The 17,834-nt window shown below is 58.9% G+C and overlaps 2 protein-coding genes across 3 annotated transcripts in view; one reads left to right on the forward strand and one right to left on the reverse strand.

Moving 5' to 3' along the window:
* The window catches only part of LOC111161799 (Rho/Rac guanine nucleotide exchange factor 18), an 80,141-nt gene extending 74,365 nt beyond the window's left edge, over positions 1-5,776 (forward strand). The window contains 7 exon segments of the mRNA XM_022525767.1: positions 288-409; positions 1,172-1,228; positions 1,327-1,374; positions 1,502-1,972; positions 2,219-2,552; positions 3,398-3,547; positions 3,620-5,776. Coding sequence (XP_022381475.1) covers positions 288-409; positions 1,172-1,228; positions 1,327-1,374; positions 1,502-1,972; positions 2,219-2,552; positions 3,398-3,547; positions 3,620-3,768 — 1,331 coding nt within the window. The 3' untranslated portion in view covers positions 3,769-5,776.
* Positions 5,777-7,153: 1,377 nt separating this feature from the next.
* On the reverse strand, positions 7,154-13,554 carry LOC111161803 (peroxisomal biogenesis factor 11 gamma). 2 transcript variants are annotated; one of them, XM_022525772.1, is made up of 5 exons: positions 13,489-13,554; positions 11,998-12,186; positions 10,461-10,639; positions 8,575-8,637; positions 7,154-8,021 (listed from the first exon to the last, which is right to left on the reverse strand). In XM_022525772.1, the coding sequence occupies exons 1-5, from the start codon at positions 13,546-13,548 to the stop codon at positions 7,787-7,789; spliced, it is 726 nt and encodes a 241-aa protein (XP_022381480.1). In that variant the 5' UTR covers positions 13,549-13,554; the 3' UTR covers positions 7,154-7,786. The 2 variants fall into 2 exon arrangements, with proteins under 2 accessions (XP_022381480.1, XP_022381481.1); XM_022525773.1 differs by having other exon boundaries at positions 7,154-7,838; positions 13,489-13,548.
* Between the last annotated feature and the right edge of the window lie 4,280 nt (positions 13,555-17,834).

Consider the following 17,834-nt stretch of genomic DNA (forward strand, 5'->3'; position numbering starts at 1 on the left):
GCGTTCCCAGCAGTTGAGGCAAGGCATTTGCTGCTGGACGTCTCTGCTTCTGCTTCCTGGCAACCCCCTGCCCCAAGTACGAACCCTCTGGGCAAGTTCTGGAACCTTCAGGGAGTTGTCCATCGTGCTCCAACAGCAGCACACGGGCCAGCCCCTCCCTCTCCTGCCAGTCTCTGAGTCTCAAATGCCACCAGGGTGGCATGGCCAATTTCCTACCTGGGTCTCAGGGATGGGGGGGCCTGGTCCGGACCCCGTGGGACCTCACGCGCCTGGATTGGGCTTTTCAGATGGCAGCTTGAAGAAGGCCTCCAGCAGTGACCCCGGCCCCCGAGACTGGCAAGGCCCAGTGCGCAGCCCAGACTTGCAGCCCAGCAGCCCCCGGGAACCCCCCGAGGAGGCCCCACCTGCAGTACGTTGCTTCCTTGGGATATCCCTGAGCCGAGCAGGGTCAGCCCAAGCCCTTTGCGTCAGCATTCACAAGCGTGAGCCGCTTGTGTTCGGGGTTGTCTCGTTTGGGCGTCTCAGGACCCATAGTGATCAGCGCCGTTCCCATTGTCCCGGGAAAGAATCTGGGCCCAGATGAACCTGTGGGCGGGCTTCACATTCCCTCCCGCGCTCCCCAGGAATGGTACGAGGTGCCCAGGACAGAGGTGAGGGAGGGGACAAGCCCAGGGCAGGAGCTGTGGCCGCAGCAGCAGCCAAGGGGCACGACGGGGGCCCTGAGCACCAAGTCTACACGCGTGTCCTCATGCCCGCGTGTCCTCATGCCCGCGTGTCCTCACGCCGCGTGTCCTCATGCCTGCGGTTGCTGAGGTGCCTGGCTGCTTCCCTCGGACTCTAGAGGCCCACCCTTACCAGGCGCCTGGGCCAGAGTGGGGGCAGGCTGTGGGTCAGGCTCCCCTCTGCTGCCCACTTGCTCCCCTGAGCCCGCGCTTACCCTCTGAGAGCTGAGGCAGGGCGCACCTGACCTCCAAGACTCCCCACGCGGAACTCACAGCCGCTGCCTTCCCACCTCCAGGAAGGCCGGCGTGTGCCCTCGTCTTCCAGACTCCGGGACTCACACAAGTCAAATGACCAGGCAGGGCGTGGGGGAGGGTGTGCGGGGGGGTGGGGGGGTCTCGGTAATAAGCAGGTCCTTAGCTCTTCGTGTTAGACACCATTCTCTCCACAGGTCACTGTGCCGGGTGCGGAGTGTGGGCGCCGTCTGCCCACGGTCCTGGAGTTTGAGGTAGGCTCGGGGCTCATCCGGGTCCCCAGGGGCGGGCATACACAGCCCACATGGCTTTGCAGAGAGCAGGGAACCAGCGTCTCTGTCCCTCCCCGCAGCTTGTCCAGCGGATCCAGACCCTGTCGCAGCTGCTTCTCAGCCTCCAGGTACGAGATGGGAATGGGGTGGTTCTCCCTGGGTCCGTGACCTGGCCCTTCTCCAACCCCTGAAGTTGGGCTCTGGGGAAGGGCAGGCCTCGTCCTAAAATCAGCCCCTGCCCGCCGCCCCGCGCAGGCAGTCATCGCGCAGCAGGACAGCTGCGTGGAGGTGCAGAGGGCGTCCATCCAGGAGCGCGAGAAGCAGCTGCGGCTGCAGTCCACGCGCGGGAACATGCTGCTGGAGCAGGAGCGCCAGCGCAACTTCGAGAAGCAGCGGGAGGAGCTGGCGGGCGTGCAGAAGCAGCAGGGCCGCCTGCGGCAGGAGCAGCAGCGCTGGGAGCGGGAGCGGGAACGCCAGCAGCAGGAGCTGGACCTGGCGACGGCGCGGCTGCGGCAGCGCGAGGGCGAGGCGCTGCGGCTGCAGGAGCAGCTGAGCCAGGAGCGCGAGAGGCTGGAGCAGCAGCGGCGGGCCTACCAGCACGACCTGGAGCGGCTGCGGGAGGCCCAGCGCGCCGTGGAGCGGGAGCGGGAGCAGCTGGAGCAGCAGCGGCGCCTCAAGAAGCAGAACACGGTGCCCGGGGCGCTGCCGCCGGACTCGCTGGCGGAGGTGAGGGCCCGCCCGGTGCACCCCAGGGGCGGGAGCGCGCGGGGCGGGGAGGCGCATGCGTGGCCGCGTGGGACGTGGGTGTGCGTGGCCGCCCTCGGTGGCAACTCAGCAGGTTGCGCGAGGTTGGTGGGGGCGGGAAGGGAGGGCTCTGCGCGCATCTGAGGCTGGTGGCTTGGAGGGCCCGGTGGGGGCTGGGTTGGCCTTCGGAGGAACAGCTTGGGGATGTGTCCTCTGCTGCCCTTTCAGGCCCAGCCCCCAAGCCACACTCCCAGCTTCAACGGGGACGGACTGGAAGGGCCCGCCGCCCTCGCCAAGGCGCCAGGAGCCCGGGCGAGCGTGCTGCTGTCTGGAGCCTGCCTCGAATTCGCAGAGCGCCCCGAGGTGGCCCGCCGGGACAGCGCCCCAGCCGAGAGCCGGCCGGCCAAGAGCGACGTGCCCATCCAGCTGCTCAGCACCACCAACCAGCTCCAGAGGCAGACGGCGGTGCAGCAGCAGATCCCCACCAAGCTGGCCGCCTCCACCAAGGGCGGCAAGGACAAGGGCGGCAAGAGCAGGGGCTCCCAGCGCTGGGACAGCTCAGGTGAGTCCGGGCAGGGCAGCGGAGCTTGAGCAGCGGAGCCGAGCTCCAGGGGTACCCTCCACCCCACCCAGAGGTGCAGGACCTTGGGCGCCCACCCAGTCCCTACGGCCCAGGACTCGAAGGTCCAGTCTTGGGCAGTTTGTGAAGCCAAAGCGGCTTCTTATGAGCAAACCCAGATGGGACCCCAGGGCCATCCTCCAGAGTGGGCAACAGGAGGAACCTAGAAGGCACAACTGGCGACCTCGGCTACATGGCACAGGCCAGTCCTCTCTCCACGTGGAGGTCTCATCCCGAGAAGGAAAAGGAAAACATCAGAGCCCATGTCTTTTCCCCAGCTCGGTCCTCAAACAGGGATTGGCAATGAGAGAACATCTTGGCAGTTCAGAAAGAAGAGCCTGGGTCCCTTAGGGACATCGAGGCAACCAGTGTTCATGCTCCCCACCGGGCCCCCACCCGGGTTCCTGTGCCCGGGTCTCTGCCATGTCCTCATCCCAGAGGGGACACTGAGGGCCTTGTGGAGCGCACCCTGCAGTGAGAGGTCCCCCGGGAGAGAAAGCCCCAGGGATCCTGCGAGTGCCGCCGGCATGCAGGCTCTGGCCGGGGGGAGCCAGCCCTGGAATGTTCCTGAGGAGCAGGGCCTGTGTCCCAGGATCGCCGGGGCTCGAGGGCCGTGGGGTCGCACTCTCATCCAGAGGTTGAATGACTCCAAGGGCCTTCTGGTCGGGTGTGGCTGCTTCTGGGGCTTATTACGGTCTGGTGGGTGTGTCCCTGGGCAAAACGGTTCTGCTCTGCTCGTGTGCCCGGAGCGACACCAGACACCTGAGGCTGTGTGCTCCCTCCCTCAGCCTCCTTCGACCTGAAGCAGCAGCTGTTCCTCGGCAAGCTTGTGGGCAAGGACGAGAACACCGCTCGGAACCGCCGCTCGCTGAGCCCCATCCTACTCAGCAGCCACGGCTCTGTACCCTCCGCAGGTGGGCCCAGCACCCCAGCACCCTGTCCCTAGGACAGCAGGGCCAATGCGACGCCTGGCACCTGCCGACAACCGCTATTCCCCCACTCTCTTCCAGAACCCTGCTGCCCGGCCCCAGCTGACGTCCCTCCTGAGTGCTGCTCCCTCAAGCCTGGGGGCACCCCCGTGCCCCCCTCCCCCTTGCCACTGCCCACCACGCCACTCGACAAAGAGGACAGCAACAAGGAAGACGTCATCTTCTTCTAGAGGGGCTGTGGTTCGAGGTGCAGACCCCTCCCTGTCCTGCTGTCTGGGGGACAGCCCAGTCGTCCCTCTCCACTTCCCGAGCAAACCACCACCAACGGCCACCTGGCTTGGGTCAGGGTCAAGGTCAGGGCCAGGGCTGGCCCATTGTCTCGAGGCTCTTTCTGTAGGTTTAGCAGTGGTGCCTGGGTAACTTTCTAAGCCTCTCTTTTTTAACACAAAAAGGAAAGTTTTTAATCGAAGGTTGAACCAGAGCTAACCGAAGGAGCTGTGTCCAGTCACAGCTCCCCTCCTGGGGAGGGAGAGATCAACTCCACACCATTTGTTCCAAGGTAGTGACGAACAGTGGTACAAGATGCCTGATGACAGGCCAGACCCCAGTCTGAGGAGGGGGGGGGCCACCAGGAGATGCTGGAACGTACCATTAGGGTCCCAGAAGGGGCTGGGTGCCGTCAGCAAGCCCTACTTCCAAAGCTGAGACTTGACTGTGTTCCTGGTGAACCTCAAGGCCAGGGCGTGAGTTCAGACGGGGTGGGGGGGTGGGTGGCACACAGCGCCCCCTGGGGACAGTAGGCCACAGGGCCGGGCGTATGAAGAGGACGGCCAATGGCTCAGGAGACGGGCTGTAGAGGTTCTGAAAGGGATAGACCCTAACTCATTTTAATTTGACAGGTTTTTAAAACCTGCTGTTGCCAAACGTGGTGCTTTTCAAAGGCACCTCAGCACGGAGGCCTGCTTCTGTGGAGTTCAAGGGCACCAGCCATTCTCCGAGTGCTCAGCCTGTCTGGAGAAGCCCAGTAGAGAGCATTAGCCGGGGCCACTCGCTCCTGAGGGTCCCAGCTCAAGGCAGAGGGTCCTCTGCCCCCATGAGATGGGAGGGGTCTTCCTGCAGCTGCAGGGAGGAAGGCCTCAGGGCAGGTGTCCTGCAGTGACGGACAGGTGCTGGTACAAGAAACAGAGTGGAGGGACCACCATGTCCTCGTGGACAAGGGCGAAATGGTAGAGGGGTCACACATGGCCTGGAGACCTCGGATGGGTGGGTGGCTCCTTCTGCCTTGTGGCCAGTGAGCTCTGTTAGGCTGTTGTCACCTCCCACTGGAGGACAGGGGTTACCCGTCGTGCTGGATGTCCAGGAATGTTCTGGGGCTGGCCAGTGGGTCGGAGACACACTTCAGCTGTGGAGGAACTCAAGCTCGGGCACAGGGTGGTGGGTGAGGATACACCAGCCTTTGCTCCCCAGGCTCCCCCACCCCCACCCCACAGAGCCCAGAGCCCTGTCCCTCCCAAAGCGGCAACTGAAGGACTGGGACCCCAGCTGAGCAGTTCTGAACCTTCCCCGGGCACAGTGAACGGTGTGCCAAGCCCGGCCTCTCCGAGAACCTCCGCGCTCCACCCCTCCCCTGCCTCCCACTGTGCTTGGGGCCTGCAGCAACTGCGCATCCTCGGGGAGCAAGGACAGGCGTCCTCCCTCGGCCCCGTGACGCGTCCAAGCTCATCCGAGCCATGTCTGTGGTCAGTGTTGGTGTTTTCGTACTGAGACGTCTCCGAGCACTTTAGCCACGTCGACTTTAAGTTTCTGTCCTCTTGTGAAGAGAACATTCCCGGGCCCTCATGCTGGGTGATTTTACCGCCACGTGCCCCTGGCCGCCTGCTCTGGTCTGACCCTCCGAGACACCACGATTCCTCAGCCGGTGACAAGTCCAAGGACTCTCCGCTTGGCCATGTGGCAGGAACTGGGATGTCCCGCCACGGGTCAGTGTTGGTGGTGGTCTGTCTCTCGTCCGGGCGAGGTCCCTCCTGGGGAGAGCCCGATTTTACTTGTACGGTTGGTGGTTGAGCAGATCCTCTTTATTTCCGTGGAACCCGTGCACGTCCTCGTTCATTGTGACCATAATCTTAGTCCACCCGACAATTACTTTTACGATGATTGCAGCATTTCCTCACCGCGGGGTCTTTGAGACCCGCCCTAGAACTGAAGACCTGATTCCAGCAATAAAGGTGTCGAAGATGAGCCGACGGGAGTGTTCGGGGTTTTGTCGAAGGGGGCTCGGGGTTTTGTCGTAGGAGTCTCGGCCCAAAGGTCAGTGCTGGAAGGGGCGCCCCTCACACCCTTTGCTGCAGGACGACCTTGGGGAGGCCTGGACCCCATGCCCAGGGCCCCACACACTGCACCTAGGAAGCTCCAGACGATGACTGCATCCAGGCATTGAGAGGCGGAGGCAGTGGGGACGCCTGGGGCCCCCCAGGAGCAGCCCTCCAGACAAGGCTGAGGGAGGGGTGGGGATGTGGCCAGGTCCTCCCCGCTCAGGCAGGGTCCCCGTGCTCTTGGAATGTCAGCCTAGACAAGGAGCTGTCACCCCGAGCAGCGCCATCCCCAAGGCCCATCTGCCTCTCTGTGCCCAAAGGAGCTGAGTTGGTGACAGCAAGTGCTCCCTGGGGCCTGGGAGAACACCTGTAGGTCCCGCTTCCAGGAACTGGCTGGCCTTGCCCCCCACAAGAGGCTGAAGTTGCCAGGCAAGGAAGAGCACTGGGCAGGGGGTGTGGCCACACTACAGAGGGTGCTGCCCAGATGCCCAGCACCTGGCTCTGCCCAGGCCCATGGGGGCACCAGCCTGCTGAGCCAGACAAGCTGTCTGTGTGTGGTGCCCCCCCCAAACAGCGCTCTGAGTGCCTTACAGGCAGGGAAATGGGTGCTCCTGGAGGTACCCCCCCAGCCCCCCCAGTGCCCAGAGTGCTGGGAAGGGGGCCTCTGCTAAGGGCCAAGGCGAGCACGTCTCCCCTTTGCGTGAGGGGAGGGGGAGACTGACCGAGCCTGGCCCCTCCCCTCGCCCAGGGCCAGGTGGGCGGGTCGACTGTGCCCGGAGTTAACCCGGAGGGGCCTCCATCCCAGGTCTTCCCACCACATAGCTTCCTTGTAGGACGAGACATCGGGCGGGTGTCCTATGAAGTCTTGGGGGCTGCAAGCCCATTTTTGTTGGCTGTGGGATGTAAGGGAGAGCCTGATCCCCTCTGCTTTCCGGTTAGGACTCAGAGGTGGAGGGTCCGAGGACACATCAAGAGGGGCAGGGGCGGGCTGGCCACCATCTGCAGGCGCCTGCCTGAGGCCACACACACGGGGCCTCTCGCGTGTCAGCTAGAGACATCCCGACCCAGCCCATGAGGTGGGAGGTGGGAGATGGGAGGCTGCGAGGCCCAGCTGCAGACGAGTCCATAAAGCACTCAGAGGGGTGCTGGGCCCGAGCTGTGGCTGGGTGCGAGATGCTTTAGGCACAGCAAGCACCCTGGAGCTGCACAGGGGACAAGACACAGGTATGGCCTGGTGGAGGGTGGCCTCTGTGGCCCCTGTGCCCCAGACGGGAGAGCTGCTCGCCTTGGCCAAAGGCTGCTCAGGGGCAGCGGGCTGTGCTCGCAGAGTCAGAGAGGACCCACCCCGGGCCAAGCATGTTCCAGAAGGCGGGCCGGGGAGGTGTGGTTTCCAGGCATCACCCACACCCCCTTCCCCCCACAACGCACAAGGCTGCCGCTGCCCCAGAGGAACAGGGTGTGTAAGCGAGGGGGCCTGCAGTGATTTAGAAATAAGCTCTCATGCTTGGCCTGGCACCAACACGCTATTTAATCAATCATCATCTCGACCTTCTCAAGGGCCGCGTGGCGCCCGCCATCCCAGCTCCCCAGCTCGCCTTTATTGGAATGCAGGACACGGGCCGCGCAGGCGCTGCGAGGCCCCCGGCACCCTTTTCTGCATGTAAGGCCTGGGGACCCCTCCTCTGGGGGTCTCCCACGTGGAGCCCCCGCCTGGCTGGAAAGGCCCTGGCTCTTGGACCCTGGGAGACCTCACCCCTGCCCCCATCCTGCCCCAGAATGGGCGTGCGCCCGATGTGGCCCTGTGTGTCCTCTAGGTGACACTCCCTACACCTGGCGTTGACTCACTCAGTTAGGCCCAGCCCCCCACCAAGTGATTTCTGCTTTGTGGAAGGGGCTCTGGTGGGGTTCTGGCTGCAGCCACGCCTCCCAGGCCGCATCAGGGGGTGGCGGCCTCGCCCTGGCCGCTGGCCCGGACAGCCTGGTACATGCTGAGGAGGGAGGAGATGGTCCCAAGGAGCCCCACGAGCCACGGGGGGAAGCGGCCAGCCCACAGGACACCCGGAGGCAGCCAGTGCACAGCATTGGCCAGATCTGCCGCGTTGCTCAGGAGGGTCAGCACCTCCGACTGGATCTGGGCCTCCACGGCCCTCCTCTTGCTCCGCGGCAGCCGGCTGTGGGAGCAAAGAGAAGCAGCTGGGGAAGACCCACGCACACCCAGGCTCACCCGGACAGCAGGGAGAGGTGACAGCAGAGTGAGTGAGAACTGGTGGGGCTGAGTCCCTGTCGCACCCCCCAGAAGGAGTCTCCAGCGTGAACAGGGCACAGACTAGTGTGGGAAGTCTCAAACCCACACCACAGTCCTCTGGGCCCTGAAGACAGGCCGGGAGCTGGCTGGTGGGCACAGCGTTGCCCCACATTCCTTCCCAGGATGCAACAGGGACAGTGACCTCAGTCCCTAAGAAACCTGTTTCTGACCACCTGCCCTGCATGGGGTGTGGCCAAGAGGGCTCAGCCACGTCCCGCCGACAGGCCTCAAGCCAGCCTCAGTTTCTCCATCTGGGCCAGCCTCTGGAGCTGCTGTAAGGCCCCCGTGCAGGCCCGCACAGGGGCGAGGCTGAAAACTGGTGACAGCTCAAGGCACCTCCCTGGCTAGGGAAACCCACCAGGGTCCCCAGCTTGCGGGAGGAAGTCGGCCTTTCTCCAGGCAAAACCGCGGGGTCGTACCTGGTGAAGGCTACCGCAGGGCCCCTCAGCCTCCAGCTCAGCGTCAGGACCATCCTCAAGGACCTGCGGCAGGCAAGGAAAGCAGGGTGGGGGCGCAGGCTTAGCTCCCCAGCACCAGCCCGAGGGGAGGCCACCACCCGCCACAATGGCCACATGTGGCCGCAGCCGTCGTGCACCCTCCCAGAGCTCCAGACCCACCTGGGCCTCGGAAGCTCCCGGTAACTCCTAATTCAGGCCCTGACCTGCCTGCCCTGTCCACACAAGATCTGGAAGCATCTAGTGCTTCTGATGCTGGAGCCAGCCACGCGTCCCTGTCCACGCAGCCTGTCCCCAGAGAGCAGGGGACCCAAGGCAGCCCCTGCAGTGAGGTAAGTGGGTCTGCATCGGGGCCCCCTCGAAGACCGGGGCAAAACGCCAATTCCTGCGCCCCGGGCCCCGACTCGCCAAATCCAAACCTCTCGCCACCTGGGCCTCTGCATTGTTGCAACAACCTCCCCCTGCTGACTCTCAGGCACTTGGGGTCCTACGGACACCTGGCCGGGACCCCCACACTTGCTCACCCCAGGTAAGAGAGAAATGATGGAAAAAGTATAAGCTCTAAAAATGAAGAGGCCGAGCACAGACGGTCTGAGGCCGATGCCACCACTCTGTGATCGCACAGCAGCGGAAATGTCTCGTTCCACACCTGTCCAGGCCCCCAGGACGCGCCACCCAGTGAATCCTGATGCAAACCACAGTCTTGGGGTGCCCGTGACTTGTCGACGTGGCTTCATCAGCTGCTGGGGAGTTTGATAATGGAGGGGCTGTGGGGCGGGTAGGGCACCTGCAGAAGCTCTCTTTTCTTTCGGTTCAATTGCGCTGGGAAGATGAACTAAAAATGAAAGTCTGTTTTAAAAATTAATGGATCCGGGGTGCCTGGCAGGCTCAGTTGGTGCAGCCTGCCACGATCGATCTCAGGGTTGTGAGTTCGAGCCCCACTGTGGGTGTAGAGATGACTTAAAAATTTTTTTAGAAAATTTTTTAAAAACAAATCAATGGGACCAAGGATGCTCTAAAACAGGAACGCGCAGCATCTTGGGGCCAGAGGTCCCAGGCACTGTGAGGAGAGGCCAGGAGCCAGCCCTCTGGGAGCTGTATGGAGAGTGGGGATCTCCGCATTGGACTGTGGATGGCTTGAACCTTCCACTCTGCGGTTTGTTCTCATGTTCCAGACCATCGATGATAACAGTATAATTAGGGGATGTGTCCCTGGGGAAAACAAGGGCTTTGGAATGTCGGTGTCTGGGGTGGGGGGGGAATGGCAGCTGATGTGGGCTCCTCCCCCACCCCTCCGGGGATCTGAGAGGCCCACCTGTGCCTTCGGATCAGGGAGCTCAAAACAATCCCACTGAGCCCCTGTACGGAGAGAAAAATGTTCGGAAGGAAACCCTTATTTGAAAGTTCTAGAAAGTTCTAGTGTGGGTTTCAGAAGCACATAGCCAGTCAGGAAACTCCTGGCTGTTCTCTTTGGGGATGTTTACCGACAACCACGCAAACCCGGAGTTCAGAGAGCCCGGGGAAAGGCAGTCCCACCCTCTCCTTCTGTCCCCAGCCTGGAGTTCTTTCTGTGTCCTGGGTCCAGTGGGCACAACCACGCCCTCCATAGATGTCCACATCCTAATACTCCCAGGCCCTGTGAGCGTGCTCTCTGACACGGCACAAATGACTCTGCAGATGGGCGAGGATATGGGGTCCTCACAGGGCCCTCAGGAGGGGGAGGCAGCAGGGTTGGAGCCGGAGACATGCCCAAGCGAGCGGGCTGTCAGGATGTGCTCTGGAGACGGAGAGGGGGCCGGATCCAAGGAGGTGCCCCTTATAGCCAGCTGGAGGGCATTAGGGCCACATACCTGGCAATGCCCAGGAGCAGGGAGAGGCCCCAGAAGGCTGTGCTCAGTGTCCACCATCGGGCAGAGTCCACGCGGAGGATCTTGGCATCAGCGGCCCAGGCGATGTGCTCACAGGGGTAGTAGAGCTGGTCGGCCAGGTTGCCGAGGACCGATACGCAGCGGACAAAGATGTCCTCCTCCTGCAGGACCGGGGGTGGGGGACATGGGCCTGGAGTCAGACCTAGCCAGGCCCATCTTAGGGACCCAGACCAAGCCCAATAGCGGTCACAGGGCGGCGTCGAGGCCCAGCAGGCCGGCCCACGGCTGGCCACCTCGGGGAAGAAAGGCCTCATTCCTGCTTCTCAGGTGTGGTCGTCATGGCCCGGTAGAGTAGCAGCGGTCAGCTTGGCTGCACAGGGGATGCCCTGGAAGCTTCAAAACCCCGCCTGAGCCCCAGGGATTCTGCCTTGCTAGGTCCGGCCTAGGCCCTGGTACTAGAAATGTCTTTTAAGTTCCCAGATGAGTCCCGAGTAGAACAACTTTGAGAGGCGCTGCATCAGGGCCTTCCCACCCTGCAGCCTTCCAGTCCTGCCCACAGCTCTCCAGGCACAGGGCTCTAGGAGAGCAGGGGGGTGGGGGGGGGAAACGGATGGGGGACATGACACTCAGTGATGACAGTAAGTGGGCACTAGGCCGTAAGTCCTGGGTCAGCTCCCCAAACCAGACAGGGCTCACCAGCCCCTAAGTACCTCTTCCCCTGCAGTGCCCAGCCATGGACCAGGCTGCCGGGCCTGGATGTTGCCCTGTGACTGCCATCAGGCTTGGTCTTGATCTGGGCGTCAAAACAGGAGGAAAGTCCAGAAAGCACCTGAGATGGAGGTGACTGGGCCATGGGCGTTGGAGTGTGTGTGCATCTGAACATGGGAGTGGCTCAGAGAGGGGATGGTGGGGTGGAGGGGGGGTCGGAGACAGGTAGGGCAACCCAGGGAGGGGCATAACTTGGCCAGGCTGGCCCAGGGCAGCTTCTGGACCCACTCCCTGGGGACACATCCTCTGCTGTAACCGCAAAGTCAACATGTCCGTTGGCGGGGGATCAGCTCTACAGCAGAGCACAGTGTGGCTCTGTTTGGAAGCCCTGGTGTTCTTGGAAGGAAGAAGCTCTGTTTGGACTGATAGGGAGCGACCTCCAAGCTCTGCGGTTTAAGAGAAAAAAGCAAGTGGCCGAACAGTGCACACGGCGCACGACTACTTACGTGAACAAGGTGATTTGCCTGTGCACGGACAGGACACCTCATGAAGGAATCAGAAACAGCTGACAACAGTAGCTGCTTCGGAGGAGGAAAACCGAGGGTGGGGGGATCAGGAAGGAGGGAGACTTTTTAATCACGCAGCCTTTTGGAACATATGAACGGATAAGCTATTTTTTCATTTAAATTCAAATGAGAACAAGTGATCATCTTACAAAAGCAAGCAAAATTTTGGCCCACACCATTGCCTCTACACAAGTCCATAAAACACCGGTTTCCCAGAGTCTACGGCCCCCCGCACGCCCTGTTACCTCTGCCCCCAGGCCATACTGCTTCGTGTAGATAAACATGGCCACATCATCAAAGAGTCGCAGGACGGTCCTACAGTGGCTGAGTTGGGAGGACAGGGTCAACAGGCGCGTCCCCACTTCTGACCTGGCTGGACATCGTTCCACCAGGACCCCGCCAACCAGCTGGCAGCAGTACCCCAGCGTTCGGATCTGTGGGAAACCAGAAGCAGTCAGCAGGGCCCCGCTCCTGGGCGCTGGATGGGCCCCCACGTGGCCGTGGGTCGCATGGAATCAAGTTGGGGGCCGGCAGGGGGGTTGTGCGGACTAGATCAACAAACTTCCAATAAAAGCTGTGAGTTTTAAGAGGTTCTTCCACGGGTGGGACAAATGAAGAAACGTAACCTCACTGTCCAAAAGTCACTGCAGAGACCCTAAGGCAGTGCTGGTTTGTGTCCCTGAGGGGCACACCCTTTAGAGACAGATGTCACAAGAAAATGCAACCATTCCACAGCTGGTGGGTCCTCCTTTCCCCAGCAGACCGGAGAATGAGGCGGGTGTGCATATTTGCATCTGTCCAGCTGGACCAATGTCAGTAGCTGGACTGGGGAGCGAAGTGGTGGGGCCTGAGCCCAGTGAGCCAAAGGGTAATCTGCTCGAGTTACTTCAGTGAGGAGGAATCCACTCAGTGGGTAACTTGGGGCATGGGGAACTGGGTCAGCTTCACCACCCTCACAGCTTTATTTCATCTGCTTTCCAGAAATTGCTTTTTCCTGCTAATATGTTACTCTCACAATTTTTCAGTCCCTTTGTAACAGCAAAACTCTGCATTTTAAATGTGCAGCGTGGGAGTTTATTAAAACCTGAATGCCCAGTCATAGGGGATTTGAATGGGACCTAACTGCCCACCACTGGTACGTTTCCTGGTACAACTTAGATGCTGGCCTGTAAGAGAGAAAGGCTTATGTAGGAACAAGCTGAGTGTCTGCCTTCAAGGACCTTCTAGCCATATGGGAAAGCCCTAAACATCTTAAATCCCGTATGAGATTGTTAGGGACGACCCGGGGACCAACTAGGGCAGCCTAGTCAGATCCTAAATGTTCAAACAGGGGTTGGGTGGCCTGTAAATGTCCAGCCAGGCTGAGCTGAACAACCTAAATGCCCAGTTATAGGGGATTCGGTCGTAACCTCAATGCCCAGCCGTAGAGGCAGCGCTGCCACACCCTGCGCCCTCATATGAGACTGCCTGGGACAACCCAGTGACCGCCTTCAGTGGTCGGGTCGGATCCCAAATGTCCAAACTTGCGGATTTGGCTGGTATTGAAAATACCCCACCATGATGATTCAGCAGGAACAACCTGCTTGTCCACCGCTAGGGGACAGGGTCGAAGCCCAGCCGGGAGGACGCCTCGGCGACGGGGGATCCTGAGCGCCCCGCCCCGCTCCGGCCTCAGTTTCCAGTCACTGAGCTCCGGCCCTGATCGGACCTCCGGCCGCGCTCCGCCCCAGCCTCACCAGGCGGTCCCGACCCCTGTATGATTCCAGCGCCGCCGCCAGGCCGCTCAGCGCCGCCATGGCAACTCCGCCGTGACGCCACTGTGGCGCCTGCGCGCAGCGCCGGGGGGGGGGCGGGGCAAGGCGCCAGGCCACGCCCCCCAGAACTCTCTGCGCAAGCGCGGCAGCAACTCTTTGTACTCAGAGACTGTCTTTGTCTGCTGCAGGGAGCCGGGCGGGTTTGCAGGCTAGTGGCGGCCACGTGTGCACCCAAAGGGCCCTGGGCGCCCGCCGCGACGACTCGTCTTTTCAAAGTTAACCACCTACCCACAAAAGTAATATCCAAGCAAAAGCACCAACCCGTTTGCTCTGGTTCAGGAAGGGATTTTTCCTTTTAATTTCTGCGCTTCCCCCTTTCTGCGTTGTCTGCTTGTCTACAGGGAGCATGTACAGCTTTTGTAAAATCGTGAAAGACATTCTGAGAATGTTAAGGAAATTCCTACACTCTAGGAGTTCTAGAAGAGGCGAGATTCTGGTAACGAGTTGCTCCGAAGAGGGTAACTGTGTGGCTGGGAAGAGGATATTAAATCGTTCACCTCTGTACCCCATCGTAGCTCCCCGCCCCCCACATAGGTGTGCATCACTGTATGATTTTCAGGTGCACAGCAGCAAGGTTTGACCCAGACACCATGAAATGATTACAGTAAGTTGAGTTAGCAACCATCATCTGGTATAATTTTTGTAGCTTTTGAATTTTGTGCAGCATACGTGTATTCTCTCATCAAAAAGTCAAATGAAATTTTTCAAAAAGTTAACATGACCCGTTTGCCTTTTTTTTTTTTAATATTGTGACACATATGAGTCACCGTTTTAAGACATACAATGAAGTGGTATTTGCAACACCCACATGGACAAATATCACCCCTTTTTAGCTTCAAAACATTTTCATCGCCCTCAGAGGAGACCCCATAATTCTGGCAAGCAGTTAAATCTATTCCTCCTTACCCAGCCCCCAACCCTCACTGTCTGGTTTGTCTCAGTGGGTTTACCCATTCTGGATATTTCATATAAATGGAATAATGCGGTGTGTGATCATTCATGTTTGGCTTCTTTCACTTAGCATCACGTTTCCAGGGATTCATCCACGTTGTAGCTTATATCAATACTCCATTCCTTGGGACGCCTGGGTGGCTCAGTCGGGTGCCTTCGGCTCAGGTCATGATCCCTGTGTCCTGGGACTGAGTCCCACAACCGGCTCCTTGTTCAGCAAGGAGCCTACTTCTCCGTCTGCCTCTGCCTGCCTCTCTGCCTGCCTGTGCTCTCTTTCTTCCTTACAAATAAATAATCTTAAAAAAACAAAACAAAACACTTCCATTCCCTTTGTGGCTTGGATGGATCTGCTGCATTTCGTTTATCCATTCAGCCATTGATGGACCATTGGATTGTTTCCACATTTTGGTGACTGAATAATGCCGCTATGAACCTGGGTGTGCATGTATCTATCTGTTCAAGTCCCTGCCTTCAACTTCAGTTCCTTTGGGTAGATTCCCAGGAGTGGAAGGGCTGGGTCATAGGGTAGCTCTGTGTTTGACTTTTTGAGGAACTACCAGACTCTTTTCCACATTAGCTGCACCACTTGACTTTCCCACCAGCAATGCACGACATTCTCCACATTCCTGCCAACACTTTTATTTTGCTTCATTACTACTATTATTGCCCTATTATTATTATGGCCATCCTGCTGGGTGGGACACTATCTCTCACTATAGGTTTGCTTTATATTTCCCTAATGATTCATGATGTTGACTGGCTGCCTTTTGCAAAATATTTCCCCTTGATTTCAACTTCTACGACCCTTTCTGCCTCATTCCCTTATTTTCAACCACACTGCCTTCCTCCTGGTCCTTGAAATTACAGTAAGAACACTTCTGCCCCAGGGCCTTTGCACTGGCTGTACCCTCTGCCTCCAGGTTCCCACATGGTTCCCTCCCTCCCCTCCTCCTCATGTTTATTCGGACATTATCTTTTCATTAGACCTCCCCATCACACCCTCCTGGACAATTCCTACCCACATTTCCTGCAGCCTTGTTTTCCTCCTAAGCTTAGAATACTATCTAACATAACTATATTGCTTCTTTATCTAGCTGCCTAGTTATTTGTCTCTCAACACAACGTGAGGACTTTGATTTGTCTTGGTCATAGTTATATGCCCACAGCCCGGCACAAAACAGTTTCTCAGTAAGTGCCATAGACTTCCGGACTCAGCTGTCCGCCCAAAGCTCTGTGTTCACACTCCATCCACACGATCCTGGGAAATCTCATCTCCCACGACTTCCCTGGGCCCCTCTTCACTGACCTCTCCCTCATGCCTCTTTAACCCTAACCTGACTCGTGCTCCCACCTGCCGCCTGGACACTTTCCCTGCACATCCCACCAACCCTAGCCCCACACTCAGCATGTCCCCAGCATCCTCCGGGACATCTTGCTCTCCCGCGTCCCCATCTCCAGTCTCTCCCGCCAGTCCCAGACCTGGACATCATGCTCACCTCTTTCTCTCCACACACGCCCCTCCTACATCCCAATGTCACTGGAATCCATCCACTTCCTCCTGGCCCACAGCCCCCTCCATAGGCAGCCCCCCTCCTCTCTCCAAGCCCTGGACCCCCAGACCCGCCTCCCCCCCAGGTCTGTCTTCCCTACAGCATCTCAAGATGGGGAGTCAAGAGACTCTTTAACCCCCACATCTGACCACAGCCCTCCTTGCTTAAGACTTGGGCACAGGCACCTGTGTGCCCGACCCCCCAACTAGGGAAGCTGTTCCTGCAGCAGAAAAAAAAATCGGAGCCAAGCGCAAGGCCTGCAGAGGGAAGAGGGTCTTGGGCTGTAGCGCACACTGCTGCCTGACTGGCCAGATCCCTTCTCTTGAGCCCCTGCTGTCCCTGACAGCGTCATAATCGCACAGTACATTTTCTGAGTGACTGCTGAGAGCCAGGCCCTGTGCCAGGCATCACGCAGAGAGCAGTGAGTCTTACAAGCCCTGCCAAGCCCTCCCAGCGTCCTCCACCATCTGGTTAGGGCCAAGCTTGACCTTTGAGAGAGAGACAGGAGCTCGCAGCTCCACAGCTGGCCTTGTTGTTGCTAGGAGCTGGCCTGGCTGTCCCAGCTAAGCCCTGGTGTTCTCCTGTGGGACATAAATAATTTTGCAGAATGCCAACAATGGACAAGGCCGCTCGGTGACCGTGGCGGAATGAGACAAAACAAGCTCGCTCTGTGATCACGTCTGAATGCAGGCAAAACATAAGCATGGTCCAAACCACAGCAGCAAACCAGACATCCCCTCGTCCTGGATAGTCTGACTACTGATCCTTTACCAATGACCGCTTTATTCTTGCTTCATTCCTTAGACTTTCTGATAAAAACTAAGACCCTCAATAAGAGAATTACCTCTCCCCCCTTTGCTTCCCGACGGCATCCAGGATCCACCTCCCGGTCCTTCTTTTCCCAGCAGGCAGAAGGACAAGGCTGAAATGTGTCTTTGCAACAACCTGGCTGGGCCAAAGCCCTCAGCTGGGCTCCAGGCAGGAGAGCCAGTGACAGGACCTCAACCCGGTGGACAAAATGACAATTTGCTCGAATTTAGTGAGAAGAAACCCACTCAGTTAAATAAGCCCTGGAGAGGTATTAGCTAATGTTACAATAACAGTTGAATTGCACTATAAATGTATCAAATCAATGTGTTGTGCATCTCAGACATAGGCAATCTTCTTCTGTGTTAATTATATCTCAATAAGGAAAAGAGAGAAAAAGAAGAAAGGAAGAAAGGAAAGAAGGAAGGAAGGAAAGGGGAGGGGAGAGGAAGAAAGGAAGGAAGGAGAAAAGGAAGAGAAAGGAAGGAAGGGAGGGGGAGGAGAGGGAAGGGGAGAAGAAAAAAGGAAAAAAGGAGGGGAGGAAGGAATGAGTCCTGGAATGACATTAAGCATTGCAGTGACCCAAAGACCAAAGATGCTCGCTCATTCTGTGTGGCGAGTGTTAGGAAGCCGACCAGCAGGAAAACTTTGGGAAATTATACTCATGAATACCTGCCCCCAATCCTCACTGCGGCTTTCTAAAGTGGTCACCATTCTCCGCCCCATTTTCCAGATGACAAAACTGAGGCTTCGAGAAGTCACTTGCCAAGCTCTCTTGAGCTCTCAGGAGGCAGGATCCTCTGGCCTCACTCCTGATCTTCCTCCCAGCCGCCCTCAGAGCTCCTGGGAGACCATTGTGACAGCACCGCCTGGGGGAAGCTCTTTGGTCACAATAGGCAGAGCTGGGTCACACTGGGACACAGCCTTGGAAGGAACAAGGAACGTGTGAGCATCCTCTGG

The sequence above is a fragment of the Enhydra lutris genome, unplaced genomic scaffold (assembly GCF_002288905.1).
Source record: "Enhydra lutris kenyoni isolate GAN:26980312 unplaced genomic scaffold, ASM228890v2 scaffoldscaffold86, whole genome shotgun sequence".
Taxonomy (NCBI): Eukaryota; Metazoa; Chordata; class Mammalia; order Carnivora; family Mustelidae; genus Enhydra; species Enhydra lutris.